The 27,079-nt window shown below is 53.5% G+C and overlaps 11 protein-coding genes across 11 annotated transcripts; 2 read left to right on the forward strand and 9 right to left on the reverse strand.

The window, feature by feature from the left end:
* Positions 1-358: 358 nt before the first annotated feature.
* On the forward strand, positions 359-1,366 carry AYO20_10765 (hypothetical protein; the record flags this gene model as incomplete). Its single annotated transcript, XM_022649021.1, has 1 exon — positions 359-1,366. The coding sequence occupies one exon, from the start codon at positions 359-361 to the stop codon at positions 1,364-1,366; it is 1,008 nt and encodes a 335-aa protein (XP_022494989.1).
* Positions 1,367-2,109: 743 nt separating this feature from the next.
* Positions 2,110-3,567, reverse strand: AYO20_10766 (hypothetical protein; the record flags this gene model as incomplete). Its single annotated transcript, XM_022649022.1, has 1 exon — positions 2,110-3,567. The coding sequence occupies one exon, from the start codon at positions 3,565-3,567 to the stop codon at positions 2,110-2,112; it is 1,458 nt and encodes a 485-aa protein (XP_022494990.1).
* Positions 3,568-4,224: 657 nt separating this feature from the next.
* Positions 4,225-5,034, reverse strand: AYO20_10767 (hypothetical protein; the record flags this gene model as incomplete). The annotated part of the gene is made up of 1 exon (XM_022649023.1): positions 4,225-5,034. One exon carries the CDS (start codon positions 5,032-5,034, stop codon positions 4,225-4,227), a length of 810 nt encoding a protein of 269 aa, XP_022494991.1.
* A 566-nt stretch (positions 5,035-5,600) lies between these two features.
* Positions 5,601-6,389, reverse strand: AYO20_10768 (hypothetical protein; the record flags this gene model as incomplete). The annotated part of the gene is made up of 1 exon (XM_022649024.1): positions 5,601-6,389. One exon carries the CDS (start codon positions 6,387-6,389, stop codon positions 5,601-5,603), a length of 789 nt encoding a protein of 262 aa, XP_022494992.1.
* Positions 6,390-6,813: 424 nt separating this feature from the next.
* Positions 6,814-9,587, reverse strand: AYO20_10769 (hypothetical protein; the record flags this gene model as incomplete). The annotated part of the gene is made up of 9 exons (XM_022649025.1): positions 6,814-7,374; positions 7,426-7,475; positions 7,529-7,557; positions 7,612-7,766; positions 7,821-8,078; positions 8,133-8,414; positions 8,465-8,956; positions 9,013-9,284; positions 9,344-9,587. The coding sequence occupies 9 exons, from the start codon at positions 9,585-9,587 to the stop codon at positions 6,814-6,816; spliced, it is 2,343 nt and encodes a 780-aa protein (XP_022494993.1).
* A 1,118-nt stretch (positions 9,588-10,705) lies between these two features.
* AYO20_10770 (hypothetical protein) lies at positions 10,706-11,371 on the forward strand (the record flags this gene model as incomplete). The annotated part of the gene is made up of 1 exon (XM_022649026.1): positions 10,706-11,371. One exon carries the CDS (start codon positions 10,706-10,708, stop codon positions 11,369-11,371), a length of 666 nt encoding a protein of 221 aa, XP_022494994.1.
* A 448-nt stretch (positions 11,372-11,819) lies between these two features.
* AYO20_10771 (hypothetical protein) lies at positions 11,820-14,153 on the reverse strand (the record flags this gene model as incomplete). The annotated part of the gene is made up of 4 exons (XM_022649027.1): positions 11,820-13,018; positions 13,128-13,346; positions 13,463-13,655; positions 13,899-14,153. The coding sequence occupies 4 exons, from the start codon at positions 14,151-14,153 to the stop codon at positions 11,820-11,822; spliced, it is 1,866 nt and encodes a 621-aa protein (XP_022494995.1).
* Positions 14,154-15,100: 947 nt separating this feature from the next.
* On the reverse strand, positions 15,101-16,991 carry AYO20_10772 (hypothetical protein; the record flags this gene model as incomplete). Its single annotated transcript, XM_022649028.1, has 3 exons — positions 15,101-15,854; positions 15,924-16,392; positions 16,556-16,991. 3 exons carry the CDS (start codon positions 16,989-16,991, stop codon positions 15,101-15,103), a joined length of 1,659 nt encoding a protein of 552 aa, XP_022494996.1.
* Positions 16,992-18,562: 1,571 nt separating this feature from the next.
* On the reverse strand, positions 18,563-20,446 carry AYO20_10773 (hypothetical protein; the record flags this gene model as incomplete). Its single annotated transcript, XM_022649029.1, has 1 exon — positions 18,563-20,446. The coding sequence occupies one exon, from the start codon at positions 20,444-20,446 to the stop codon at positions 18,563-18,565; it is 1,884 nt and encodes a 627-aa protein (XP_022494997.1).
* Positions 20,447-23,128: 2,682 nt separating this feature from the next.
* On the reverse strand, positions 23,129-23,713 carry AYO20_10774 (hypothetical protein; the record flags this gene model as incomplete). The annotated part of the gene is made up of 1 exon (XM_022649030.1): positions 23,129-23,713. One exon carries the CDS (start codon positions 23,711-23,713, stop codon positions 23,129-23,131), a length of 585 nt encoding a protein of 194 aa, XP_022494998.1.
* A 1,387-nt stretch (positions 23,714-25,100) lies between these two features.
* On the reverse strand, positions 25,101-26,217 carry AYO20_10775 (hypothetical protein; the record flags this gene model as incomplete). The annotated part of the gene is made up of 2 exons (XM_022649031.1): positions 25,101-25,655; positions 25,756-26,217. The coding sequence occupies 2 exons, from the start codon at positions 26,215-26,217 to the stop codon at positions 25,101-25,103; spliced, it is 1,017 nt and encodes a 338-aa protein (XP_022494999.1).
* Positions 26,218-27,079: the final 862 nt, after the last annotated feature.

The raw sequence follows: 27,079 nt of genomic DNA on the forward strand, positions 1-27,079 counted from the left end.
TCGCCTCGGTACCCGGCGACGATCTCGTCAAATGATTGATTGTCCTCGTTGAGCGGTCGTCGTTTTTCATTTGCTGGAGGCCGCCCCCCCTGAAACTACGTGGCATCGAGGTCTTTCCACAACAACCAGCGCAAAGATTTGCCATCTGCTTCAGACAACGTCGACGTTTTCGTGAGTCTTGCTACCAGATTCCGGGGTTTTAAGTGTGAGTGGTGTGATGCCAATCGGAAAGATCCATCGCCTCTCCACAGTTTGTATATAAACTCGGTTCGTTTGCTTTCCTCCTGCATCTTCCGGTCAATTTCGTCGCCAAAGCGCCACATTTTCCTTCAAAGCAAAGAACTCACCCATTTTCAAAATGTGCATCGCAATAATATCCACGGCACATCCTTCCTATCGACTAATTCTGATCGACAACCGCGACGAGTATCTGAATCGACCGACCGATGTTGCTGGATGGTGGCCAGATCCCCACACCCATGTTCTTGGAGGCCGGGATATGCTCCGCGACATCCACGGGACATGGCTGGGAGTGACGAGAACAGGCAAGGTCGCTGTGCTCACCAACTTCAAAGAAGACGTTACACCGCCTCCCACGGCCGTCAGCCGCGGCGCCATCATCAAAAAGTTCTTGTCTGAAGATGTCGGTCCCGTTGAGGAGTTTGTCAAGGAAGTTGTCAACACCGGCGTCGCCAAAGACGCCGGCGGCTTCAGTCTCGTGTGCGGTCACATAGGTGAGAAGCTTGCCGTCATCTCCAACCGTGCAGAAGACCAAAGCCAAGTACCGTGGATCGCGGGGGATGTGGTGCACACTGTCGGCCTGAGTAACGCCCACTTCTTGGACCGATCATGGAAAAAGGTCACCCTGGGCGAAGAACTCATGTTGAACACGATCCGGCAGAGCATCGAAAACCAAGAAGGCGAAGACGAGCTGATATCGCGGTTTCTGGACCTGCTCAGCCACGAAACTCTTCCGCGGAACGGCGAACCTGAAGGATCCGGCCTGGAAACGTATATTCCCTCCCTCAGACACACCATCTACGTGCCGACCTTGGGACGAAAGGACACGGATCATCACCTAGAAGACGACGAGATTGCCGCTGCCAAAGTCAACGAGAAAGTCAACATTGTAGGACACCACACACCGGTGCGGCGCCACTCGCCGTCAATCAACCCGCCGTTTCGAGCTCGACCGCTGGGCGTCAGTGGGCTCTACGGGACGCAAAAGCAGACGATTGTGCTTGCCGACCAAGACAACAACGTCCGGTTTTTCGAGAGGACGCTATTTGACGCAGACTCGAATCCCATCCCATTCGGCCAGGGTGACGTGGACGTGAAATTCAAGATTGACCGGACGTCAAGTTGATGGCCGCCTTTGCGTGTGACTGGTCCCGATTTTGGTCTGTTTTACAGGGGTCAAGAGAAAGCCAAAGGTGCATTTTTTGGACTGCTGGGGGTTTTATGACAAGGGCACCTAGAGAGTATGTGTGCATGTGCATGTGTGTGTGTGTGGCATTGGCATCGGCACTGGCACTGTTTTCAACGGTCAAAAGAGCTTTTACTACTCTCCAACTACACCAGACGTGGGGTTATACGACTTTCTTTTCTAGCCTTTTCTTTCTTTGGAGAGAGAAAGTGTGTGTGTGTGTGTGTGTGTGAATGTGGCAAAGAACTCTGGAGCATACCTAGCCTAGATGGGAGCAATAGAAGGAATCGATGTTTGTTCGTTTGGTTCGGACTTTGACGAACAAATCAATCACTACATCCCAGATGAGATCAGATCACGAAGTGAAATGAAGTGCAGCAGAGCGAACAGAGGAATTTAACAGACAGACAGACAAAAATAGAAAGATACCATGGTCGCTGATCGCCGATATATCTCAGATGTATACTATATACAGTACAACACATACAACACAGATATATAGTTGTCTCGTGTGCCCAAAGTGACTAGCCAGGTAAGTAGGTATCTGGGGTCCTTTTTTTCTTCCCGACAAACCAGTTTATTTTCGCAGGATTATGTAGCTGGCTTTCTAGCTAGCTTTCTAGCTCTCTCTCCGTCCGATCTCGTATAAAGACAATCTTACAAAACCACCCTGCTAGAGCAATTCAACCCGAAATACTAGCAGAAATTGCACGGGCGAGTTTCCGCGTCCGCGGGCTCTGCACATGCGCGTCGTAGAAGAAGCCTCGTCGTTGAAACGTTTCGAGACGCTCTGTAACAAGGCCCTCGTCAAGACGACACAGCGACGAGTTCGTCGGTCCCAACGACCAGCTCCAGCTCCTGGCAAAGGCACAACACTGCGCGGCGAACCACTCGGCCACGGGGCTCCCCTCGTCGGCGCACGAGAAGCCTACGATCAGAATCCACAGCCTGATGTCCTGGGCGCCGACCCAGCCGGGGGACGTGGTGGGTATTTGTGTGAGGATGTCCTTCAGCATTGGCGCCATGACCTTGACGGTCTTTGCGCGGCCCGTCACGTTCATCGCGAGCAGGGTCCACATGATGATGGCGGTCCTCAGCGCGTGGGCCCGGGGGTCGTGAGTCGTCAGTGCCAACAGCCTGTTTCGGATGGCCATGTTGCGCGTGGTGATCCAGTGGGTGACCTGCAGGGCGCGGGACGGAGACATGGACGAGGTCTGTAGGCGACTCTTGACATCGTGGGACTCGACTAGCTGCTCGATCACGGTCCTCAACGCCAGAGGTACTATCGATGTGTCCCTGTCCAGCAGGAAGCTGGCGCTGTTCTCAGACTGGACGGGCGATAGCTCGTGATCCCCCAGACAAAGAGCACTGGCGGGACCTGGATCGTAGTCGCATTCAAATAGACAAGGCTTGAGCCGGATGCAGGCGAGATACAGATCACTCATGGCGAGCTGACCCCGCAAATTCTCGTCGTGGATGGACATGAGCCCGCCATTTCGTTCCAGCAGGTCGACAGCAGCCTGTAGGTGGGTTGTCGCCGCCGCGACGTCGTCTCGGTAACACTCGGCCGAGGTCAGAAACACGATGCAGATCAGCAACTGTCTCAGTTGCTCGTAGGTCTGAATGGGCTGCGTTTCGATGCGGGAGCGCAGTAACCGGAGCGCGTTGCGCATGTAGTAGTCGTCTTTCCCAGCCACCGCCGTGGAAGGGAGGCGGTCAATGAACTGGAGTCGACTGGCAGAGGCGCTAAGGAGACAGTACATGGTGAGGCTGTCCTCGACAACTGTCCGCATGATGCGGTTGACGGCGCTTTGAAACGTGTATACACCCTGACGAAGGACCGTCATCTCGTTCGGCCACAGTGTGGGATGATAAAAGTAGACGTAGTAGTGCAGGAGGCCCGCCACGGCATTGTCGATTCTAACAGATGCCGCATCAAAGGGGTCTGCCCTGTGTAGGATCGTCTCACTGGTGGGAGATGGCGTTGTGACTCGCGAAGACTGGTTGCTGTTCCGCTGTGCCTCCCTCTTCCTGTGTGTTTCTCGCGCAGCGTGAGCCCTTCGCTCGACATCGTCCAGAGCGCGATCTTTTTGTGGGCGTTTTGGGTGGCAATTCACAAAGAAGACTCTGACTTTTGGCATTTTGCAGGCCACAAGTTGGCAGTTGTGTCGCTTGGGTTGTTATAGATCTGAGGTGTAAATGGAAATACTCGTCACCTCTGTCGCCAAAAGGTAATACTGTCAGTAGCATTCTCCCAAGAGATGCACTGACGAGAATGGTATATAACTTCCTTGGGAGGTGGAAGTTGACTTGTGTTCTCTCATGCTGAACGTCGTCGTCGTCGGGATGGTCATATCTTGAATACCACTCCTTGTTTTTTCCTGCACACACTCGCAAGGTACCATTGCCACATTTGTTGTCCCCTACAACTTGACTTCCTGAGTCAGCTGTAGTTGGAGAGTGATTGGCCCTCTGGAGCAGCCCGCCTCGAGCCAAGCTGGGCCCAAGCGATGTGCCTCGTATAGATGCCGTGTCCCCAGCGAATGGCGGGACGCCGCCCAATGCGTGTCCGAACCCAAGAATCCACTCTGAGGGGCAGGGATTTCCGAGGAGCCTGAATATACTGGGGTAAGCTGGCAGTCGAGCAATAGCGAAAAAAGGAAAGTTGTCGAAAAGTAGTTGGTATATCGTTGTGGCCCGAGGAATTGAGTAGCAAAGAAAAGAGAGATGGCCGAATGAGTCGAGGACTTGCTCTACAACAGCAAAAGGTTCTGGCCACTGGTTTCTGAAGCCCTCGATTATGTACTCATGGACCACTGGTTCACTTCCAGGATAGCTGTAGCCTCATTCTCAATGAACTTGAGCGCCCTCAACAACAGTGTAGGCCCCACGGAGATGCGGCTGACACCAGCCCGTTTCAAGGCTTCAATGGTACAGCCCTGCGCAAGCACGGCCAGTTTGCCGTCCAGTCTGTTGGCCATGTCCCTGACCTCGTCTTCGCTGATGACCTTCTTCCTCACGCCCCAGACAAACACGGTTGTAGCACCCGCGTCAAGATAGGCGCGCCCACGCTCCACCACGTCGTCAATCGTCCCGTCGAACCCCAGGACGTCGGTGCGGGCATTGACCACGAAATCGGGGACCCCTGCCTCCCTGGCCGCTCGAACGGCCGCCTCGATCCGGCTCTTTGCTTCGTCGAGGGGTCTCAGCTTCGGAGGTTGGGAGCTGTTGTCGACGTCCTCGATGTTGCAGCCGACGACTCCAATCTCGATGGCCTGTCGGATCGAGTCTCCCGGATCCGCATACCCGTCCTGTAAATCTGCCGTCAGCGGCAACGTGTCGGCCTTGCCGGCGTTGCGTAGACCAGTAGCCACCCGGCGAACCCCAGCCAGATTGTCGTCGAGCGACATGGTGTCTTCATTCACGATGCCCATGCTGGCGGCGATGGCAAAAGAGGCGCTCGCCACGGCCTTGGTCGAAGGGAGGCCGGCCACCACCGAGGCGGTGCAGGCATCGTAGACGTTTGTCAGGATCAGAGGCTGGCCAGGGACATGGAGGGATTTGAGCTGGCGGGCGAGCTGGTTGAGGTCTTCGCGAGATTTGGCCATGGTGAATCCGTCGTAAGGGTGGCTTGCCGTGGTTTGTAGGGACGTAGAAGCAGTCACAGCGAAGATGTGCGGACAACGTACAAAGGTCCTGTCCCAAAGGTGCAGGAAGAGGTCAATGAGACAAAGGTGGTGCAGGATGGTGATGGGTGGACAATGTGATCACAACCCGTCACGCCCTTCAACCCGGCCCAGAGCACAGAGTTACACAACAACAACCCCATAACTATACCGAGTACGCCCTGCTAATCACTCTCTTTGTTGCCCTCGTATTTCTTTGGTTCGAGCGTACCACCCGCACCTCCACAACTGGGCACTTTTTACGCAGCGCAGCGAGAGTTTCCGCGGCCTAAGGCGATGGGCATCAGGCGAGCCACCACAACCACCACCAATGTGAGAGTCTTGTACAGACGACAAGCTCGAACGAATTTGTCAAAGTCGACAAAGTCGATCGACCCTTGACCCCCTTCCCTGTCTCAGACTTTTAGCCTCCAACTATGTACTTGAGAAAACCCACTCTGACTAACGATCTCGCAGTACATATCTTGCCACCCACCTGCCACCCTGCCTTAAGACTCGACTACTGGGAAAACAGGCTTCGACACCGCAACGAGCAAGAAATACGGACGATGCGCCTCGCCGCCCTCGTCCACTTTCGTCCTGAGATCCAACCCGTCCCAGGACTCTTTGAGGCTTTCGAGCACAAAGCCTGCCTCTAGCAACAGCGAGACGTACGTCTCCACGGTGCGGTGGTACTTCCTGACCCCGTCGGCCAGCCAGTCCGTCACACGGAGCCCCTCGTCCCAGTACCGGTTCAGCGGCCAGAAGACGCGGCCCTGCTCATCGCGCCTCCACGACGCGTCTGCCGGCGCCGTGAGCACGGGGTGTTCGACCGAGAAGACAAATCGGCCTGGGGCGATGGTGCTGGTGTTGTCGAGGCATGCAAAGACCTGTGCGAGCAACCTCCGAAGGGCGTCGGTGGGCAGGTAGTGCAGTGCGAGCGAACTATACACGAAATCGTACGACCCTGGCGCCAGCTCGAGTCCCTGTTCAAGATCCGACCGTTCGTAGGTGATCAGACTCTTTTCCTCTTCTGCCGCCGGCATCTCTCGTGCCCGTCGGAGCATGTTCTCTGAGATGTCGACGCCGTGCGCCGACCGCGCAGCAGCCTCCTTCACCGCCCACCGACAGAACCAGCCGAAGCCGCACCCCAGATCGAGCACGCGCGCCCCCTGGATATCCCCGACCAGTCGACGCAGTGTAGGCCATTCTGGAGCGCCATCGAGCCCGTGCACCGATCGCGGTAATTGTCTGTACTCGTTGAAAAACGCCGGGTTGTCGTACATGTTTTGGGCCATTTTTGGGGCATGGAACGTCTTTGGTGTCCTGTGAGAATTGAACTTGCGGGGAGAACAGAGAGAAGAGGTCAAGGACCTTCAATATGTCTTTGCGTCTCCTTTACGTCTCCTTTGACCTTACACAGGATTAGGCCCGTTCACCCGAATACGTCGTATACCAAAGTCGTGACTCACACATTGATAGAGAAAGAGTACACAATAACCTCCAAGAATGGCGACACCAGCGGTCACCAATACTCTGACAGACACTAGATAAAGACTCCAATCGATCCTCGCAGGAGGTCTTGATGCCCTGGTCTTTTTACCGAATGTGCTTTTTCCCATCCATCCAGATTCCCGTGGCCACCAACTGGAATTGCAATGCCAGCTACCGGATGCGATAAAAACAGACCTGTTTCCCTGCACCTTCACATGCACGCACCCCCTACCACAACTCACAAACGGGCTCTTTCTTGTCACACTGGAAACTCTCCCGGAAGTCCCTCGAGTTGGCCATGGTGCCCAGAATCCTGGCAAACTTGGGTGCATGAGGATCCAGGTAGATTCGTTGAATGGCAGTTTCCTTCCTGGTCTTTCCGCACCACCAGTTGGCGTAGTTGACGAAGAACAACTGCTCCTGTGTGAAGAACTCCAGCCCAGGAAGATCCTGGTTGGGCTTCTCCGCCGCGCGCTTCTTCCACGCCGCAAATGCTGCCGCTAGACCACCTGCGTCCGCGATGTTTTCGCCCAAGGTCAGTCGGCCGTTGACATGGAGTGGTTTGTCATCAGGACCCGGTACAGTAAAGTTGGAGTACTGCTCGACGAAACACTCTGCCCGCTTCTTGAAGTTCTCGACCGTCTTTTCCGTCCACCAGTCGGTGAAATTGCCGTTCTGGTCGTAATGGCGACCGGTCGAATCGAATGCATGAGAGAGCTCGTGCCCAGATACGGACCCGAAGGCGCCGTAACTGAGATACTGGGGGACATCGACATCGAAGACGGGAAACTGGTCCAATTAGCTGTTGAATGCGAGTGTTGCTCCTTTTACTTGACTGACCTGCATGATTCCTGCTGGGAAAACAATTTCGTTGCCGGGAGGATTGTAGTCTGTAAGATTAGTCAAATGCTAACAACACACGCAGGGCACTGGGAGCACATACATGCGTTCACAGTTGGAACAGTCATATCCCTAAAAACCGTCAGCACATTGCAGTCAATCCCACGACAAGAAGCAGTCACGAACCATTGATTTCTATCCACAGGCTTGCCCAGAGCCGCCCACTCGCGAGCGAGCTCAGCACGGATGATCGATACAGCATTGCCGAAGTACGTCGAAGAAGTAATGTTGACTGGAGCGTAGTATTTCTTCAGACTCGCGGGGTCCATGATGTTTGGGCTCTGCAGATCTATCAGTATTGTGCACCTTGATAAAAGCCCCGGAACTTCACATACCTTGTCCGGATATCCAATTTTTTGGACAATGTTGTGGACCTTGGAAATGGCCAGCTCAATCACTTCCTTCTCCATCCACTCGGTAACCTTGAGCTTTTCGATGAACTGATCCTTTATGTCGGAGACAATTTGATCGCCAAATTCTTTCGCCTTGGCCGAGAAGGCTTTTTCGACGAAGAAGCGGCTCAGGATCCAGCCCACTCCAAAGTCGACGTGGTCGACGCACGTTCGCCATCGTTCCGGTTTGGTATCTGGGTCCTAGGCCATATCAGCATCGGAAGGCTGGAAGGTTAATTAGAAGAAGCGTGGTACCTTGCCCTCCAGCTCGTTTGAAAATCGTTTGAGAGGAGCGACCGCGTCAGCCTCAATAAAGCTGGCGTACGACTGGACTACCTTCCACATGAAGTATGTGTGCAGAGTCTTTTCTGGTGTATCCGCCAGCACTTTACTAAGCTCCTTCATGTATTTTGGAGCCATGACTATGACTCGCTCCAATTGGTAGTTTGAGGGTACCAGGCTATGGAGGATTTCCGACAGCCTCAGTTGTGGAGTTAGAGCATCAGCATCAGCTAGAGACATGGGGTTGTAGTATTTCTGTCCTGTACGTTAGTAAGTTCGGGTTGTGAAACAGTGCTCCAGCTCACCGTCACGTCGTTGCGGTCTTCAGCAGTCGGCGCGGCTTTCGCAAGCTGCTTTTCGAACTCGACCAGATCATGAGCATCGACTGCATCGGTAGAGGCCTCATCTTGGAGTGCCGAGAGAACTTTCGAAGCCACGTCTTCATACTTCTTCACGAGCTGTTCATCTTCGTACATTTCCCGTGCAGGTAAACCAATGCTCCACGGAGCCGCGATGGAGACCACCACCGTATCTGGATCTTTGTCGTCGGCACCCGTGTCAGCAGATATCACAGTCGACATGCCAGCCTTGAGCATAAATGCAATTGTGACAGAGAGGTCGCCAGATGAAAAATGTTTCGCGGTATCGTTGAGTATCTCGATCAATGGCGCAACGCCGACTTTCGCGATGGTGTCCTCATCCAAACAAGCATCATAGGCCGCTTTGAGCTTGTCGAAATTCTCCTTGTCCACCGAGCCTGTGGTACTGTCGAGTGTGGCAGGGGAGAAGTAGGAATGCTGGAGCAGATATAAGCACAAGAACCGGGATCGTTGATGCAGTGCGAGGGACTTACCGCCGACAAGCCGGGGTACGGAGCTTCGAGGATATGGCGGAGTAGCATCTGAGAATTCTCGCTCATGATCGTGCCGGTAAAGGCATCGCCTTGGTCGGGCCGTAGATCGTGACGCTCCCTCCAACCTCCGCAAACCAGCTCCTCGAAGTCGGTGCACGGGTCAAGGGTTTGATAGTCGGGCGACAAGTTGTAAAGCAGCTCCGAGGAGGCATGAACACACGCAGGCGTTAGACAGATGTCAGCCCCTTTGTGTTCGGGCTCTTTGCTGTTTGCTTCGGCGTTGTCAGCAACCAAACGGAGCGGTGAACCAGTTTCATACAGCAAGACTCACTATTGAGGGAGAAAGGCAAAATATCGGGCCAGTCATCCTTCACAACGAAGCCGGCATAACAGAGCCATATGACGAAGAGGACCATGAAGGCGGCGAAGGCACGCCAATGAAACGCTTCCCGGAGGCGGCGACCGCACGTAGCGCAGTAGGATGCGGGAATCGGCGACCTGCTTTCCTCATCTTGTAGCAGAGGAGCCTTTTCGCTGGTGCGCTCATGGCCACTCGACAGTGATTGACGATCCATCATGGCAGGAACGGCGTCGTGCACAGGATGAATGGCATGAAGGGAGTAAAGATGGTGAGATGGGGTCGAGTTAAAGGGAACACGTTTGGCTGCGGAGATTTGGTGGTGGCGCGGTGGTTGCCGTCCGACGCATTAGTGGAAGTGAGTTGGTGCCACTTGGGGGGCGGGAACGGGGAATTGTGACACCTGCAGCACCTGTTAGGCGTTCCTGGAAGAGAGGAAGAGCCTTACTGGTGCCTGAGTGGGTGTTGTCACCAGCCTTGGGTTGTAGCTTCAAGCTTCCCCGCACTGACACTGGAGCCGCGAGCCGCGAGCTTCGGGCGTTGTACCTTCCTATGATGCTAATGCCTACACAAAACTGGCTAGGCACCTAGGTAGGCAGCAGGCTCTGGCGATCCTCAAGAAGCGAGGAGGCGCCAGTTTCCACCATCAGTTCTTTTGCTACCAAACTACCTAGGTACAGTATGTACTCTATATCCACCTCCCAGTCCTCGCACTACCCAACACATTCCTTTCCTGTCTATATCTCCGACTAGGTACGGCATGTGGGATACACAAATGTCAAGCCTCAAAGGGGAGAGTCCATGCCAATTGAAAAGAGTACTGGCGCAAAAGAACCCTGAAACAAGAGGGCTGAAAGCGCCCCCAACCGTGATGAGCGGCGGGACAAGTTATTGATGTCTCGGAGGATTTTGAGGATGGAGAGTCGGGTTGGGGGTTGTGACGTCCGACTCACGCATTGAGGTCGCTCCGTGTGTGGTGTTCGTCTAGGACACTCCGTGATGAATATATTTAACAAGAAGTGAATGAGGAAATAAAGGAGGAGGAAGGTCGCTCGAAGTATCGAGGTGCATATCTATTGTCAGCTGTAGCGATACCTCTCCAAGCCATACCATGGCGATGGAATTTGGATGAGAAAGAAGGAGAGCTCGTACGCAGACTAACAGGCCGGGTGGTGAAGTGTTAAGTACCTGCGAGCCGGGTAGGTTGTGTGTGACCCAAAAGTCTGCTAGGGAAACTTAGACGAGCCCCTCGACCTCTCCATGGTCCAATCGACCAATATCAAAGATGATGCCATGTGTGTATATGTGCACATGACTGTATGGCCGGCCACCTCAATGCCACCCAGACAGACCACGCCCACCCTGCCCAAGAACTGGCCCAAAGACATTCTCTATCTCGATAAACTCCACATTCCGTCTCCTCTATCGTCGGAGCTGCTCCAAAGAACCACGATCCCATCTGATTCACTCCCCGTAATTCCCGCTTCAGCACCCACGTCGCCGTCCCCGCTGGTCCAAATAAAGCCCGTCGCCGACCCCTCCCACCCAGCGTACCGACAGCACGGGCTGTTCGCGGCGCGCGCCCTGGCCCCGTCGTCATTCGTGATCCTCTACCTCGGCACGCTGCACACGTCGTCGTCCGAGTCAGCTTCGACATCGGACTACGACCTCAGCCTCGACCGCGAGCTGGACCTCGCCATCGACGCCGCGCAGTGTGGCAACGAGGCGCGCTTCATCAACGACTACCGCGGCATCCGACTCGAGGGCCCCAATGCCGAGTTCCGCGACTGTTGGGTCGAGATGCTTCCACCAACCCCCCGCGGCGGCGAGGCCAGATGGGAGAGGCGGATCGGCGTGTTCGTGCTGAGTGCCGGCAAAGCCAACCGGAAGGACGGCGGGAAGCAGAGGGCGAGGGGGATCGCAAAGGGCGAGGAGATCGTGGTTAGCTATGGCAAGGGATTCTGGAGGGCGAGGCAGCAGGAAGAGGAATTGGGTCACTGACAAGCTGGTGGATGGTGCCAACGAGAATGGCTGGGGCTTTTGCTCGAAAGCGACAACGATGAGCTTGTTTCCTACTAACTGACAACTATCGACGAGTCGCGGTCGTGACTCGGCATAGGAAAGAAAGGAAGCTCTCATCTACATCCATCACTCGTGGCGCTCGACCATCTCCAAACTTCCACAAACACCTCCTCATCAAGCTTCAAGCTAATGTTATTCGGCAACCCAATTATGGCTGCGAGAGTCCTGGCAGCTTTGTGGCCGTCAATCAATATCTGGGCGGGCCTGATCAATCCCTATCCAACAGCCTATATGTACTAGGTACGTCTCGCATTTTTCACGCCCAGCTAACCCATCGACACCATCTTCGAGGCATTAAGGTCGCCCTACCCTATAACATCCCACACACCACACAAATACTTTTTTCTTCGACAGCGCTCTGACCAGACTATTGGAATTCCTTCCGTCTCCTCACCCTCACCTTGGCGCTCATCGGCGGGACGTGATTCGGTCCCGCCCAGTAACATTCAGGTCTAATGCCCTTCCCATTCCAGTTCCCACCAAGGCCCCCTTCCATGACCATCTGAATCTCATACCGCGAGAGGAGATAAGCGAGCAACAGCTTCAATTCCTGCGCGGCAAAGAATCTTCCAGGACAAGCGTGCCGACCGTGTCCGAACCCAAGGTATGAAGGGGATGTAGCGATGAAGGAGAGGTGGGCCTTGTCCAGGTACTCCTTTTCTCGATCTGCTCTGTCTCTATCACCATCCCCAAGTCCACTGGAGACTTTGTCTCTCAATTCCACGAACCGGAAAGCCTTGTATTTGTCGGCTCCCTCGTAAAGGGTCTCGTCATTATGGCACCCCCAACTATGTGTGGCGACCATACATCCTTCGGGCACATGTGTTCCATCGGGCGTCGTGATGCCACCGGGAGCAACGACCTTTTGGTTCACCCCAACACCTATGATACTCGCGCGCCGTGAGCTTTCTCGGAGGGCAGAGTCGAGGTAGTGCATTTTGGCGATAGCCGTGCGCGACCACATCCTCGAAGCCGGTCCTGATCTGGCATCTGGCTCCATGTTGTCCAAAGCCTCCTGCCGCAGCGTTTCCAAGACACGCTCGTTGCGTGGTGCGGCAAGGATATCCAGCAAGGCATTGGTGCCGATGAAACTGGTCGTGTGGACGGACGCGAAGTTCACGTGCAGAAGGCGCGCACAGATGATCTGCGGATCTGCTTCGTCTGGAGACGGATACGATTTGGTGAGCGAACGGGTCAGCAGCCATTGGAGAAAGTCGTTCTTTGCTGTGTCCTCGGGCTGCTCCGTCTCGCTGTCCTTGTGTTCTGCCTTGGAGTCGGCGGTGGTGACGTCCTGGAGGCGCTGACGCCGGAGAATCTCGGGCGTGAGGATTTCAGTGTATGCGCGAGTATGCTTACGATTGGAGGATGTCACTATCAGAGAGACAAGAGGCCGGAGTATGCCTGGGAAGAGTCGCAGTATTGTTGCAGAAAAAGCAATGTCTTCTGCAAAACCGATTGCATTCTTGAGGTATTCCTCGTCACGGCCTGCAGGCCATGCTTGATTAGCATTTTGGACAATGAACACTACCGATGTAAATTGTCTTCTAGAGAAGACGGCGATGCTCCCTTGGGGACGATGTATGCTCTTCTGTGTCAGGCTGCCTTGGGCCATTGGATTCTACACGCTGTCCACGTTGACCCGCCTCTTTACCAGACGGGAAGGGAATATACTCACATAGTGGAAGCCCGACAAAGACCCTGTTGGAAATTCTAGCTATAATCTTGGTGAGACTGTCGAAGAGCACCACGGTCTTCCACCCGTCGGCGTCAGAGTAGTATTCAAAGTCGGGATCAGCTTCGCTGCCCCAGATTTGATCTACTGCTGTGGCTAATTCGTCGCACACTTCGGGCGTGACATTGAAGACTTGCCTGGTCAGCTCGGACTTAATGACGTCTATCAAGGGGCATGAACGGTCAGCGAGGTTCAAAGACAGTGCAGCCGGGGAAGAAAATGCCATGTTTCAGGTCCCAGGACAAAAGATGCCAGAGTAAGGAGAAGGGGAAACACACCGAAGTGAACAGTTGGATCCATAATCTCGGGTTTGGGGAAAGTATATCGGGTCTGTAGGATATGCTTGTGGGCGCCATTGACACTGAGGACGTCGTCAGGCTGGGCGATCAGCCACGATGTGTTGGACGGCGGGAGCAGAACGACCTCGCCATCGAGAGTGGCGAGGATGCACGGCTTGTTGTGGCGAGCATACTGTGTTGGAGAGTATGGTCAGATGAAGAAGGACAAACAGTGCGCGATAGGGATGTCACGAAAGGATATCAATGGCAGCGATGACATCGGCCATTGCTTCTCTCCTCCCTTTTCTGATCTGGTATCTGTCCCACAGAGGCCAATGACTGAGAGAAGGAAAAGAATAAAGAAGCGGCGAGAATGATGGGAGAGAGACAGCAACACCTATAAAGCTCCCCTCTGACCCAACATTTAGAAACCTACCTGATCATATGCCCTCCTCAAGGCCTCTTCGTAATTGATAGAGCACCACAGCCTGGTCCTCAGATTGCGCAGGACCCAGGCCCTATCGTTGCGCGCAACCCACGGCAGATCCGGCAGGGTCGGATTACTCTTCCGGCGCCAGCGTAGCAGTAGAAAGGCGAGCAGTAGGCACACTGGGAAGACGATGTTCAGGGAAGTGGTGGTGAGGGAGACGGAGAGGATGTCAGCTGGAGACCTGGCGGCGTCGGAAGCCATGGCGGGCGACCCCAAAGCGTGGGTTCAATCAAGCCTGTTCCTGGTCTGTGCAATTTGGCTTTGTCCAAGAGCGCCGGCCCACCCCTCTCTACCTCCCTCTCCTCTCTCTTGTTTCCCTAGGCCAGCTTGTCTTTTGAGGCGGGAACAGGACAGGTAGGATCTGACGGTCTGGCGGGAACAAAGTCAAGGGTCTGAAGCAGAGTGCTGTCGTGTCAGAGGTATTATTGGAGATAGGGTTGGGGTGGTAGAAGAGCAAAACGCATAGGAGAGAGAAGGATCAGAAATGAGTTTACGTGGCAGGAGAGAACTGACTGAGCAGGTCGCTAGATGCCCGGAGCAATAGAGAGGCTGAGAGGGTGCTGTAGAGCTCTTGGTGTGTGGTTTGCTGTAGGTACAGGTCGACAGGGTACTCGGTACATAAGGGAGTGAAAGAGTGAAAGGGTCGTAAGTACCGAGTACCTACGCAGTCCCTGCTGTCTTTCACCTTCTCTTCACGCCTCCCCTTCTCGACTCTTCTCCTTCCCACGTGCCCACCAGTCAATGTAACAAGTCTCACTCTCTCAAATCATTATCCACCATCCACAATCACCTCCTTGGTCTCCCGCCCAATGAGAAATTGCCACACTCCGGACACATCAACAAGTGGTCTTATCATGCCTATTCACTGTTGGCAATCGGTGGCCTCACGGCCTGGGTCTAATGCTCTTTAATGCTTGAGATGCTTGTGACTTGTCGTTGCTAACGCAGTCCCAGGAAGTTAGAGCGTTTCTGCGCTTGCACCCCCTCGAGCCGCGATGTCATTATTATGCAGACGTACTCGGTACAAGTCCTTCAAGCGAAGGCGACATACCCCGAGGGGTACGACCCGGCCCCTTCCAACCACGAGTACATTTGCACCAACTACCTATATCATGGGTGATCACTGTCGAACTGAGGCATTTCCAATCTTACGGAGAGGGTGAACTCGACCATTCCACCTGAATCTGAATCTGCTGTGCCGCCTCGTTCCATACGTCCCAGCACCGTGGCTGGAGCACATAGTCCCACCACAAGAAATGCGACATCAGAGTCTGAAACAAAATCCAGTCCAACAGTCGCCGATCCTCGCGCAAGCTCCGACTCAGCTGCAAGACGTACCATTCCTGGTGAACCGTCCCATGCGCTGCCATGGCGCCCATTGTCAGACACCAGACTGTGAGCTCACGCTCCATCTGTTCTTCCAGCGTCTCGCCTGTAAAGAATAATTCCAGCGCTTTGCGCAAGTCGTACGCAAGCTGCAACGTGATGCTCACAGATTCCCCGAGCGGGAAAAGGACTAGATCGCTGTAGATCAGTGCAGCAAGTCGTACCATGTTGTAGAGAGAGTCCTCATGTGAGGGCACCAGATCCAACGGTGGATCGAGCGAGCATAGCTGATGCTGCACGGCATTCCTGACTGTGCATATATCTCTGATTATAGGTGCCGTGGGGGCCTTCCGGTGATACAGGTCGATGCCCAGCGTCGCTCGACATGCTAGCATTAGAGCTCGTAATAGCCCGGGATTTTGCACGCAGGAGAAGCCTCGACCCATCACCAGAGATAGTTGGAATGCACGGGGATCGAGCACAAGGTCCTTGAATGCTTCGTAGGCGTAGCGCAGCTTGTTGGGCCACGGCCAGAGAGGGCGGACGCCGAGACGAGTCGAGACGAACGTGTCCGCACTGGAGACAAAGGAGTCAGTAAGACCAATTCAAAGTATGTCGGGTCAGGAGGATCAAAGTGGAACCCACAAGCTGAACACATGGCAGTGATCGGGCAGAGGGGAGCCATCTATACCACCAAGTGGCTCGAGGATCCGGTAAAACCGTCGGATCTGCTGGATTCTGCCGGGCGTCAATTCCATGTTGTTGAAAAGGTGTAGATTCTGCGCTTTGGCCATGGGGGAAACGGGATATCTGGACGGCTCCTCCTCGTGAGTTCCAGCAGGCCATGTCACCAAAAGCAGCGCCAGAATTATACTCTTCCAAGGCGGCATCGGATTCCTCTGGACGATATCTGCAACCGCCTCGAGAGTCTTCCGCTCATGGTACGATACTGCTCGTGCTACCAGTGACCGAGACTGGTCATTCGCCGGAAGCAGTCGTAATCTGTGTCCCCCTGCGTTGACAATCTGTGCATGGAGAATAAAAGGAATCTCCCGTGCGTCCCTCCGTCTCATGGCTTCATATCGTTCGGTGGTGATCGGATCCTGGTTCAGCACTGCAGGCCAGACGAAGCGGTAGGCTTGGAATACCGAGCGACAATCAGCAATGCTGAAGAAACCAGAAATTTCCGACACCCAACTGACCACCATCGAGGGATCAGGGACATCGCAACTTCACAAAGAACAAACCGGACGAGGGTTGCAGAGGTCGCGACTCACAATGTTCCAGGATATCGTAGATGAAAGGAGGCAGCCCGCTAACCGGGGCCGTGTCAAACGGGTCATAGTTAGCCTGGCTCAGTGAGGTTGTGGAGGTCAAACTCGTGGGTACCAGCGGCAACCCGTGCACGATCTGCGGACGTTCTGGAGTTTTGGGTCGTACCGCCAGCTTCTGTCTGATAACTGGAAGCGTCGAATCGTCACCATCGTGTTGAACATCGTCATCAACCGAACGACGGCTAAGTCTCTTTGGGGAGCGACGGCTCGAGCTGACAGCTTCGTCTTCGGCCTGCGGAATGGGTCGCTTGAGTCTGGAGTTCCGCGCTGCATGAGCTCGACGATCTGCATCTTGGAGTTCTTTCTCCCTCTGCGAGCGGGGTGTGGAAGGTAGAGACTGATTCAGGAACAGAAACTCTCGCTGCGGGTCGGAAGCCATGTAGGTAGATGTTGTGCTAGAAATCCATCATGACGGGAAACGCGATTGATATCGTCCGAGAGATAGGCCATTCGCCCAGGAAGGAAAGGCAGAAATGACAATCTGGGGATCGCATGACCCTAACTCTAAGCGACAAGGGCCATGTCGAAAGTGGAATTCGCAGAATCCCACAGGTAAACTGGATGAGGAGAGCCAAAAGTTGGCGACGACCAAAGCGAGGTGCTGCCGGAAGCCGGGACAGACGCTGAGAATAGTCTGTACAGTAGGCTTTGATAATCAAGATGGCCGGGGCTTGAATTCCTATTTCTTGCCCCCCTGTTGCCAGGACCCTCCCATGGTGACACCCGTAGTCGGACCGTGGTAAGGAATGAGTCAGCGACGGGCTTCTTCCATGGCTCCAACAGCGACGGCGACCGTCATGTTGTTTTGGTGGTGTAACTTCAGATCACGATTGACCTCTATCTCACCGCCCGTCGATTCGGCAGTCGTGAGACCTCCGAGTGAAAAACATCGTATGCTGTCTCATCAAGTATCATTCTGCAGCAGCGAACCAATCGAGGGACGCATGTCAGACCGTGGGGCTGAGGCTGGTCGAGCTGCGATAGGCCAGGAATTGGTGGTGCATGTGGAGTGTATAGACAACCCAGTATGCGAAGAGAAACGTAAGCAACCCGCTCGCTTCGCCTACACCCATCTTCCTTTCAAGCTTGGCGGCTGTTCTTGGTGAATCCTCAAGGAGATGACTAGCTGCAAGCGTGGGAAAAATGTTGACGAGGAAAAAAGGACAGCACTGTGTGGCTGGGATCCAGATCCCCAAAATACTTGAAATAGCAAAGGCTCCGCTGTTTTCTCGAGGTTGACACACAGCTGTTAAGTCAGGGGGTCCCGAACCCCTGCCATGCGAAGGGAGGCAAACGAACTTCTGGGGGTGCTTGCCGTGCCACTCGTCGAAATTTCTCCTATGCCAGTCCCACGGCCGCCAATTCCAAGCTTGTCGAATGCGCAGCATCATGATACACTGTCCACCCCAGCAAGCGTCGTGTGTCGATGACACTTACTCCCGTACATACCTGCTCTGGCGGTGGCGGTGGCGGTGGGTGATTCGGAGGAAATCAGATGCAGGCTTGGTCATATCTCAGATACACCTAATCAACGACGCATTGGCCATTTACCCTTCATTCATGGGAGAACTCTCGTCAGGCCGACTCCTTGGGATCCTCTGTGTGTGAAACCTTGAGAGGGAGAATAACATACCCGTAACTGGGTTTCCTGCAATCGCAATGTTCCCTCAGCTGGCCTCGACCCCAGGGTGGTGCCTCAGGATTCGAGGCCATCTCGGCGGGCCTGGAGTGTGTCTCGACAATGACGCTCACGAAGTCTCTGACTGAGGCCGGTGATGCGTTATGCTGTTTCCGCGCGATCTCCGCCGACATGTGGTTGGACATGCTTGACAACGAAGTGCATGTTGCGATTCGTGCTGGACCCGAATATGGTGGTCCATTTGTCTTGCAGACCACGTTCAATATCTCCCAGGTTGTGCATTGCTTGTCACAACCCCTGTCAAAGATGAATCAACTCAGCCATCTCACTAGCGCCTCCATCAGAAGTCTTCTGTCCACAGGCTTGGCGACATAATCATTCATGCCTGCCGCGAGGTATGCTTCTTCGTCTCCCTTCAACGCATTAGCAGTCATGGCAACGATAGGAACCACGTGACCCGCTTCTCGAATTCTCCTTGTGGCGGTCACGCCATCCATTACCGGCATAGAGATGTCCATCAGGATCAGGCTGTAGGCTAGAGGCTTTTGGGTCACCAACTTGACCCCTTCCGCACCATCGGAGGCGACATCCACCTTCTCGAGGCCAAAGCTTCGCAAAAGACGAACCATGATTGTTTGGTTTATGCCGTTGTCTTCGACGAGAAGGATGTGCTTGGTCTCCGCCAACTTCTTGAGATCCACTTCCAGCGTGCCCTTCGGAAGTGGTTTAGCTGGTGAGACTTCTAATTTGTTGACTTTGGAAGTGAAATAGAAGATGCTTCCCTGGTGCTCTGGATTCCGCATATAACCTACCACACCGCCCATGAGTTCAGCCAAACTCTTGCAAATGGAAAGACCGAGTCCCGTGCCCTTGTACCTTTTGGTCGAAGAGGTGTCTAGCTGGGTGAACGGGGTAAACAAGACATTCTCTGCCTCAGGAGTGACACCGATACCCGAGTCGATCACTTCGGTTTTGATGGCATACGAGGCTTCGTCCTCGTCGGTAAGAGCAACCTTGACCCGTACATAGCCCCTGTCGGTGAATTTGATCGCGTTTGCCACCAGGTTTTGTAAGATCTGACGATAGCGGAGAGGATCCCCCTGGACAAAATTCGGGAGGCGAGGATCTAGGTCGATTTCGAATCTCAAATTCTCGGTTGATCCGATGTTGAAACAGCGTCGGACTGCATTAACAATCTCCACAATATTCATGACCTCCTTGTTGAGTGAAAAGGTACCGGAACTGAGCTTGGAGTAGTCGAGAATGTCATTGATGACCTGCAACAGAATGGCCCCCGATTCATCGATGATGTTGGCAAGCTCTTTCTGTTCGTTTGTGAGGCCCGTGTCGATCAATAACGACAAGGCGGACAACATCCCATGCATCGGGGTTCGGATTTCGTGGCTCATATTGGCCAGGAAGTCGGACTTCATCTTGGATGCATCTTCGTATGCAGCTATCAGTCGCGCTTCTGCCGCCTTTCGTTCCGTCAAATCTCTGGTGATTTTGCTAAAGCCAGTCAAAACTCCGTCGCGGTAGACTGGAGAGATGATGACATTTGCCCAAAACCTGGACCCGTCCTTCTTGACACGCCAGCCTTCGTCTTCCACTTTGCCCTCTCGCAAAGCCACTTGCAACTCCTTTTCCGGTTTCCGTGCCTTTCGGTCCTCTTCGCTATAAAAGGCCGAGAAGTGTTTCCCCAAGATTTCCTCCTGGGTGTACTGTTTGAGCAACATGGCGCCGGTGTTCCAGGTGGCTATACAGCCCTCGGCGTCAAGCATGAAGATGGCATAATCGTGAAGGGTGCTAACCAAGAGGCGATATGTCTCTGCCGATGACAGTTGAGCGAGGTGTTGTTTTGTCCTGTCGACCTCTTCCGTAGCGTCGAGACCCTCTACAACTACGTAGAGGAGTTCGTCCTCGTCAAAAATCGGCGCCACTCGGACCCGCCAATAGCTGGAAGCCTTGAGCCCTGGTAAGGGTTCAGAGCGCTGCTCCTCGCGGCTCGCGATTGCACCCTGGATCAGTTGGGTGGTGGTGACGGCATCTGTTGGTAAGAGCAAGTCGCCGATCGTCTCCAGAAAGGGTTTGCCACGAACTTTGTCCAGGGAGATATGAGCCTGCTTTTGCCAGGAATTCGACAGCATGACTATTCGTAAATCTTTGTCGAGGACAACCGTCGGCGTTGGCGACATAGCGAAGATTCGTTCCATGCCTGCAGGTTTTTGGCAACTACAACTCGAGGTTGGACTTGGAGGAGGACTGAGGTGATCCGACGTCAAAGAGTTTGTTAGCGGGGCGGCAAAACATGATTTGCTCGCCGCCCTGACGACACCATCAGGATGTTCCTCCGCGCCGCGTTTTCGAGAGACCATCTTCGCTTGTCAGGGAGACTTCATGTCTAAGTTTGCGGCCAAAGGACCGATCCCAGAAGCCAGAGTGAATGTCCAAACTTTCGAACCGCAGAGATGGAGGGCTGGTTACAAATAATGGCAAAATGATGAAACCTGATCCCTACGGTAGGGGGGAACCTGCTTGACACGGGATCGAATTTACCATGAATAATAACGACATGCAGAGAAGGGCAATGCGGAATTCGGCGTAGGCACAATGGCCTTCATGTACTGACGAGATGCGACTTGTCGAGACTCGGAAGGAGCACCTCATCAGCCCAAAGAAAAACGCGCCTAGGGTTCGGGTGGTTTCTGGTGCTCAAGGATGACTGAGCATCGTGCTTAGGGACACTGGTCCGGAGGGAAGTTGTTGGGATCGAGGGCGACTCGAGGGCCCAGTGCTCGGTGCCACAAGCCAGTAACGGCCCCCAAGAGCAACCCCTTTGACCGACTCCAAGCGCAGTGACAGTCAAGTTGGAATCGTAACTGGGCCTGTTGTCCTTGTGCTCGCATCCGACTTGAGGCGGATTTTGCGACGGCTTGCGCCAGGTGAGGGTTTCGCAAGACGGGGAGCGCCGGCAAGGCAGCCACTAGGCGGCCGTCAGGGGCGCCAGAGGGCCTTTGGCACCATGATCTGCGCTGCAACTAGGAGCCTCCGACAACGTGGTTGGGTTTGAATTCTTCCCTATTAGGCTTTTCGGCTTTCTCGCTTGTTTAAGTGTGCGGCAAATCCCCTGCAAGGCCTGTAGTTTTTTTGTAGAAAAAAATTGGTTTCCTTTAGCACCCGCCAAACAGGATTTCCACACTGTGCCCCCTTGAACGTACTGTCTGTGCGAGCGCTAGAGCTATTGACACGCCTTGTGTGTCCAATGGGGCGGCGTGTTGCAGGTGGCGTTGAAGGGTCCGAATACGAGTTGAAACAAGCTGGAAGGGGGACTAGGCTCGATGCACAAGCACTGACCGTTTGCTTCGGCTGGCACCGACCAAGGCCCTGTGAGCCCCTTTGGAGGGCAAGCGGAGTCTGCGGCCGGAGAAAAGGTCCGAAGGAAAGTTAGGTGAAATTGGTAGTAGTAGGGATCTCTGAAGGTACTCGGGACGAGGTATTGACTGCCGGTGCGCATTGGTCTCAATCGACGATAACCGAGTGAGGCTGGAGTACAATACGGGTGATGCAGGAGGTCAGATTTTGGTGCTGAGCATTCATTCCTCTGTGCCTGAGGCCAGCAGAAAAAAGACAATGAGCGAAAGTGGTTTGTAGCACACCAGCATCACACAGCAGCATGATTTCCTCGTATTGGTCGAGGGAGGAGCGATATGTCAAATGATCACACGGCCGTGAGGAAGCAAAGGATGGATGGTGAGTGGCGGTGAATTCTGACGGAGGTTACGGAGAAGAGTCGGAGCCTAGGGCCGGGGGGGAGGGGGGGAGGGGCAAATCATGGGCGTTGAGGTGGCCCCTTCGAGTAGGCACGGTGCCGCCCTTTCCCGCTTGGACCACCCCCAAATATGTAAGAAGTGTGTCATTATTTCCTGGAGTATTACCAGTACTAGACAGGCTTGATAGGCTGCTAGGGTAGGTGACCCTCAGGTGCCACATTGGGGGAGTTATAGAGACGTGTCTCCCTGCGCCATCTGCACATGCAACATGCCATAATCAGATTTTCCTCATGCATCGATTCCCCGGAGGAGATGATTATGATCATCATAATTATTGTTAAATTCTCATTAGATCCTTCTACGGTGTGTTTGATGACGCTGCCAATTTGGGTGTTTGTGTTGTGCCAAACTAGTATGTAACCATAGTGGGTAGCATACTCGGACGTAGTCCTTTTCCCTCCGGTCCAGAGCCTTAGGAAAGACGACACTTGCTATGGAAATGCCAGCTTGCCAGATACAAGGCGAGAGCAGAACTGGTACCGAAAGATTCTCGAGTCCGTCGTCTGTTTGTTCTATTTAGGTACGAGCCATAAGTACTCAGTACTAGACCTGCATATCTTTACTCCGTATACTCCGTAGGTAGGTATGTACCATGCCAGTTGATGCTCAAAACAGATCAGAGCTCTGATCAGTTCTCTGATCAGTGCACCTCCCTGGCCATAAATACGATGTCATAAGGACTTGGTCCATGTGCCCATGGCCGCTGCACTTTTATGCGAATTCTAACGCCGTTAACGCCTTGCTCTGTACGCCCTCATTTGAGGGAGTGGTTTGACCATCTCTTCAACGTATTTCCCTGCTCCGCCTGCCTTCTCCCAGATTCAGGGGATGAAATATTTTCTGGCTCTCCTTTCTACCACACAGTTGTCCGGGGCACGCGGGAAATGTCGACAAAATCATACCTCGTTGGGTCGATTGTGAAGCGTTGAGAATTTGTAGATGGCAATTACATCACCTCTTTGTGCTTTGATGATGACCAGCTTCGCTCTGCCATTCAGACTGGTCTTTGCTTTCTTCTCTGATAGCTGCGCCTTGACCCTTGGCAATTCAAAGACTCAAGCGGTCTAAGCTGCGAACTCTTCTTCCTGTTCCACCTGTTACCAAGCCAAGTTTGTAAAAGGTCTCTTCGCCCGCTGCATTCCGGCCGCCGATATACCACTTTTCCGGACCCACGGCATCAATGAAGCCCCCCGACGCATTGGAGCTGTCGCTGCCACGTCTTTGTCGCCCTCTTGTCATCGGTGTGGACGTGCCGGGAGGTGACATTGATAGATTGGTGGTTGTATGCGTGCCATGAGGACCGGGCGAACTCGTCCCTGGCGACTTGGACATAGGTGGTGCGTATCGATGTGAACTTGGGTTAGACGAGAAAGGGAGAGGTGTTGTTGAGTTGGGTTTGGACTGCACTTGCTGCGATGAGGGGGTTGAGGCTTCTCCCGGACCTTTTGTGGCTATTGTTCTTGTACTTGACGAGGTGACTGTTGCCGTGGTCGTAGAAACATGTGCGGCTGCCACAAGCGAACCGGGCGACAAGGCATCGTAGGTTGAGCTGGATTTTGCCTGGAACGCCGGGCTCGTACGGGCTCGAAAGGCTGAGAAGAAATTGGCGAAGAACGGTCGGTTGGTAGGCATGGTTTCTACAGACTTTGCTCTGGAGCTGGCGATGTCGGATGGTAGATCAGAAATGTTGTTGACTGTTTGTCGACGCACCCAGGGACAAGACTTTAAAAAGAGTGACCCGATGCTCAGTAACCGATTAGGAATTGGTGAACGCAGGCTGCGATAGGCCTGGACGTGCCTGTCCCTGTACACTGTAGACGCCCTTCACCCGCACTCTTCCGTGAGGTCCCTCCGCACTCTTAACCCTCTTTTGTTTGAGCTCTCCACAAGAGGACCATGTGTATCTCGTATTGATCAGACTAGCGTACCCTGACCGACCTGGGCTGGGTTCGAAATCGTGCAGCGACACTCAACAGTGGGCGGCGCAGGCGGATATTATTATGGTAGGGCCAAGTTCGGTAGGAATTTCCGAGATGCAGCAGGGCTGAGCCAGACAAGAAGCGAAGATCCTGGGTTTCGGCGAAGAGATGAAACTGGGCAGGCGATCGAGGGTGAAACAGAGGAGGCGCAGAGTATGGAAATTGGAGTATGTCAGAGAAGATAGAACATTTACTTGTAGATATGAATCACGGCCGAAGGAGGAGTGGGTTTCAAGAAGCAATATCGTCACCTGCAGACAGTGGGAATGCCCGGCTTGCGATCCATCATCCCTCATCGGGCGATGATGGAGGCGAGGAACAAACCGGGAGTTTGGAAGCGAAGTAACAACAAGCGGACTGAGTTGCAATTAGATCCAGTGTCATTGGTGAAGCCCTGTGGCTCTCCCACCTGTTCATCCCTCGGCTTTACTTTCAACCCACATTTCTGCCTCTCTATCCACGCACCTCTCTGCCGCTTCAGTCAAACAACCAGAGCGATGCATATCACGAGAGAGAAACGAACTCCCTGCATTTTCTGAAGCAAAGGACTCTTGTCACTAGATAAAAATCAACTGCGATTGTAGCCAAGGCTTGGCCATGACACATTGCTGTCTTTCATGTGCCCCCAATATCAGGCCAGGACACAAATAGAATCATCCTATGCTAATCCCATGCTAACAGCATATTTCCCCCAGGGATGAGACTGAGGATTCATCCTCTGAGGTGTCAGTGTCGGTACACATACACCACAACACGTCCTAGGCAGCGACAATGCGCAATTCAAGCCAAGGTACTCTTATTCAATCTCATCTGGCGTCGTCAGTGTCATCTACACATCTGCTTTCATGGACATCTTTCCCAGCCTACTTTGCCGCACGCCATTAGCAAGAGCCAAAGTACAACTATTCACAACATCCGTTCATCAGCTGATTCGAGCGTGTGCTTTTCAGTATCTGAGCCCCGGAGCGGTTCAGAGCAATGACAGCGAGGGATGACAAGTAGAGTTGCCATCTCGTGGGTTCTCAGCGGCGTATCGTCGTCTAGTCGTCGTCCTCATGATCAAACTCGAGTATCTGACTCAGGGTTAGCCCAGTATGATATAGGGTATGGATGTGGAGGATCACCATATTATTCCAATTTCCGCCATGAGATGTCACTGTACTTGGTCCCATGTTTTCAAATCCAAGTCCTTTGTAGAATGGAACGAGATGATCGTGGGCAAGTAGAGCTATCCGGTCTGCGATCTTGGAATCTTTCATACGTTGGATGTATGATTTCATCAAGATCGAACCCAGACCCATTCTCTGAAACTCGGGTGCCACTGCCACAGAATGAACACAGATAGTTCCACCCATATCTTGATGGCCCACGGGCTCCTTATCGGTGTTGGTTGGTAGCGAAGATCTCCTGGTCCTCCAGTTTGAGGGCACGCCCATCGAAGCCTCAGTAACACAAGGTGCCGGAGTTCTGGTCGAAACTACATGGGCTATTAAGCGTCGCTGAGGCGGTGTTGACGAGTCCTTCAACTCTGCTTTAGTTGGCTGGGTGAACAGCCCTAAACTCAACTCGGGACACCTGGTCAGACGGTATTGAAACTGGGTACAGGCCATGGTCAGCAGAATGACCAAGTATCGGCATAAAAAAGTGCTTCAGGTAGTATGGCTCGCATGAGGACGAGGCTTGTTTCAGCCATACCTTTTCTCGAGTTGCCCTTTCCTCTGGTGGAAAAGCCGCCTCCTCAAGTGAGGTGCACTCGTCCACACTTGATATAGACAAGGCCTGGTTTTCCGGATGAAGACGATCCCATTTGTGTGAAGAACCCCGTCGACGTGCCCCCAACCGCCCAGTCAGCATGTTCAATAAAGGGTGATTGGCCATGAAATCACGGTCGTCCTCCTCAGACTCGTCTTCTTCTTCCGGATTCTCCTCAGCCTTGTCTGAATGACTAATCCGCTGTAACTCTAAAGGGTCAGACGATGGTTTTGAGGGTGGAGCGACAGCATCTGAATCGCTGTCTTGCATTTCCACGTCCTCGGGATGGATGTCGATGAAGCCATCTTCGTTTTGTGAGGGCTGACCGCTTCCGGCGTCGACCTTGGCGGAACTTGGCTTTGTCGATTTCTCTAATTGGCTCGATGGATCCTGCTTTGGCGCCATTTTTACTGGTTCAGAGCAGTTATCAACCGGATAAACAGGCGACTTCTACTGTGAGATGCCGTTCGAGGGAGGATTGGACAGCAACTGAATTCGCGCCGGTTGGCTGGCAGATGACTTGGCTGTTTGATTGGGAAGCTCCAAGAACGCGCCGTCATAAGACTGCAGGCGAAACAAAAATGTGAGGGGAGAGTGAGAAAAAGCTCCAAGAAATGGTGTGAGGTGAAAATTCAAATTCTAACTGACCTTACACGGATGTGTCAAGGGGTTTAGATGAAGAATGGTACAATCGTTATGTTAAGATTGCCAGTGCAACTGAAGAGCGATAACCACTCAAGAATGATTCAGACACTCGATTAATGGAGAGGTTGAAGTGTCAAAAAGTAGTGCGACTGGCTCAGCAGTACAAGTAGTTGGAAGTGAGACGAAGAAATTGCCATGGCACATGGCACGCGACTCTCCCTAGGGCAGTCAAGGCAGGTGGGCAATAAGGCACCGTGTGCGCCTTCCGAGGGGCTGGCGGGCGCGAGTGGCTCTCTTGCTCCTCCCACTCTAGCAGGAAATACAGGCGATGCAGGCACACCGTGGGGGTTACAAGGGGGGCACAAGATTGTCTAGACCCCTACAAGCCCTCTGTATCTATGTACGAGGTACCTAGGTAGGTAAGTTTTACCTGTGAGCAAGTAATAATAAACTCTCCACACCCGATCTGCAAGCTACAGCTAGGACCCAGGTACCCCAGAACATATTAAGAAATATAAGAGGATCCTCATTCTATCTGTTGGCATCAACAAGGCACGGACCATCCGACTCCTAGGTGCCTAGATACCGTATGCACGACGTACCTGAAATAGATATCGCTCTG

Source organism: Fonsecaea nubica (assembly GCF_001646965.1).
Source record: "Fonsecaea nubica strain CBS 269.64 chromosome Unknown Scaff121, whole genome shotgun sequence".
Taxonomy (NCBI): domain Eukaryota; kingdom Fungi; phylum Ascomycota; class Eurotiomycetes; order Chaetothyriales; family Herpotrichiellaceae; genus Fonsecaea; species Fonsecaea nubica.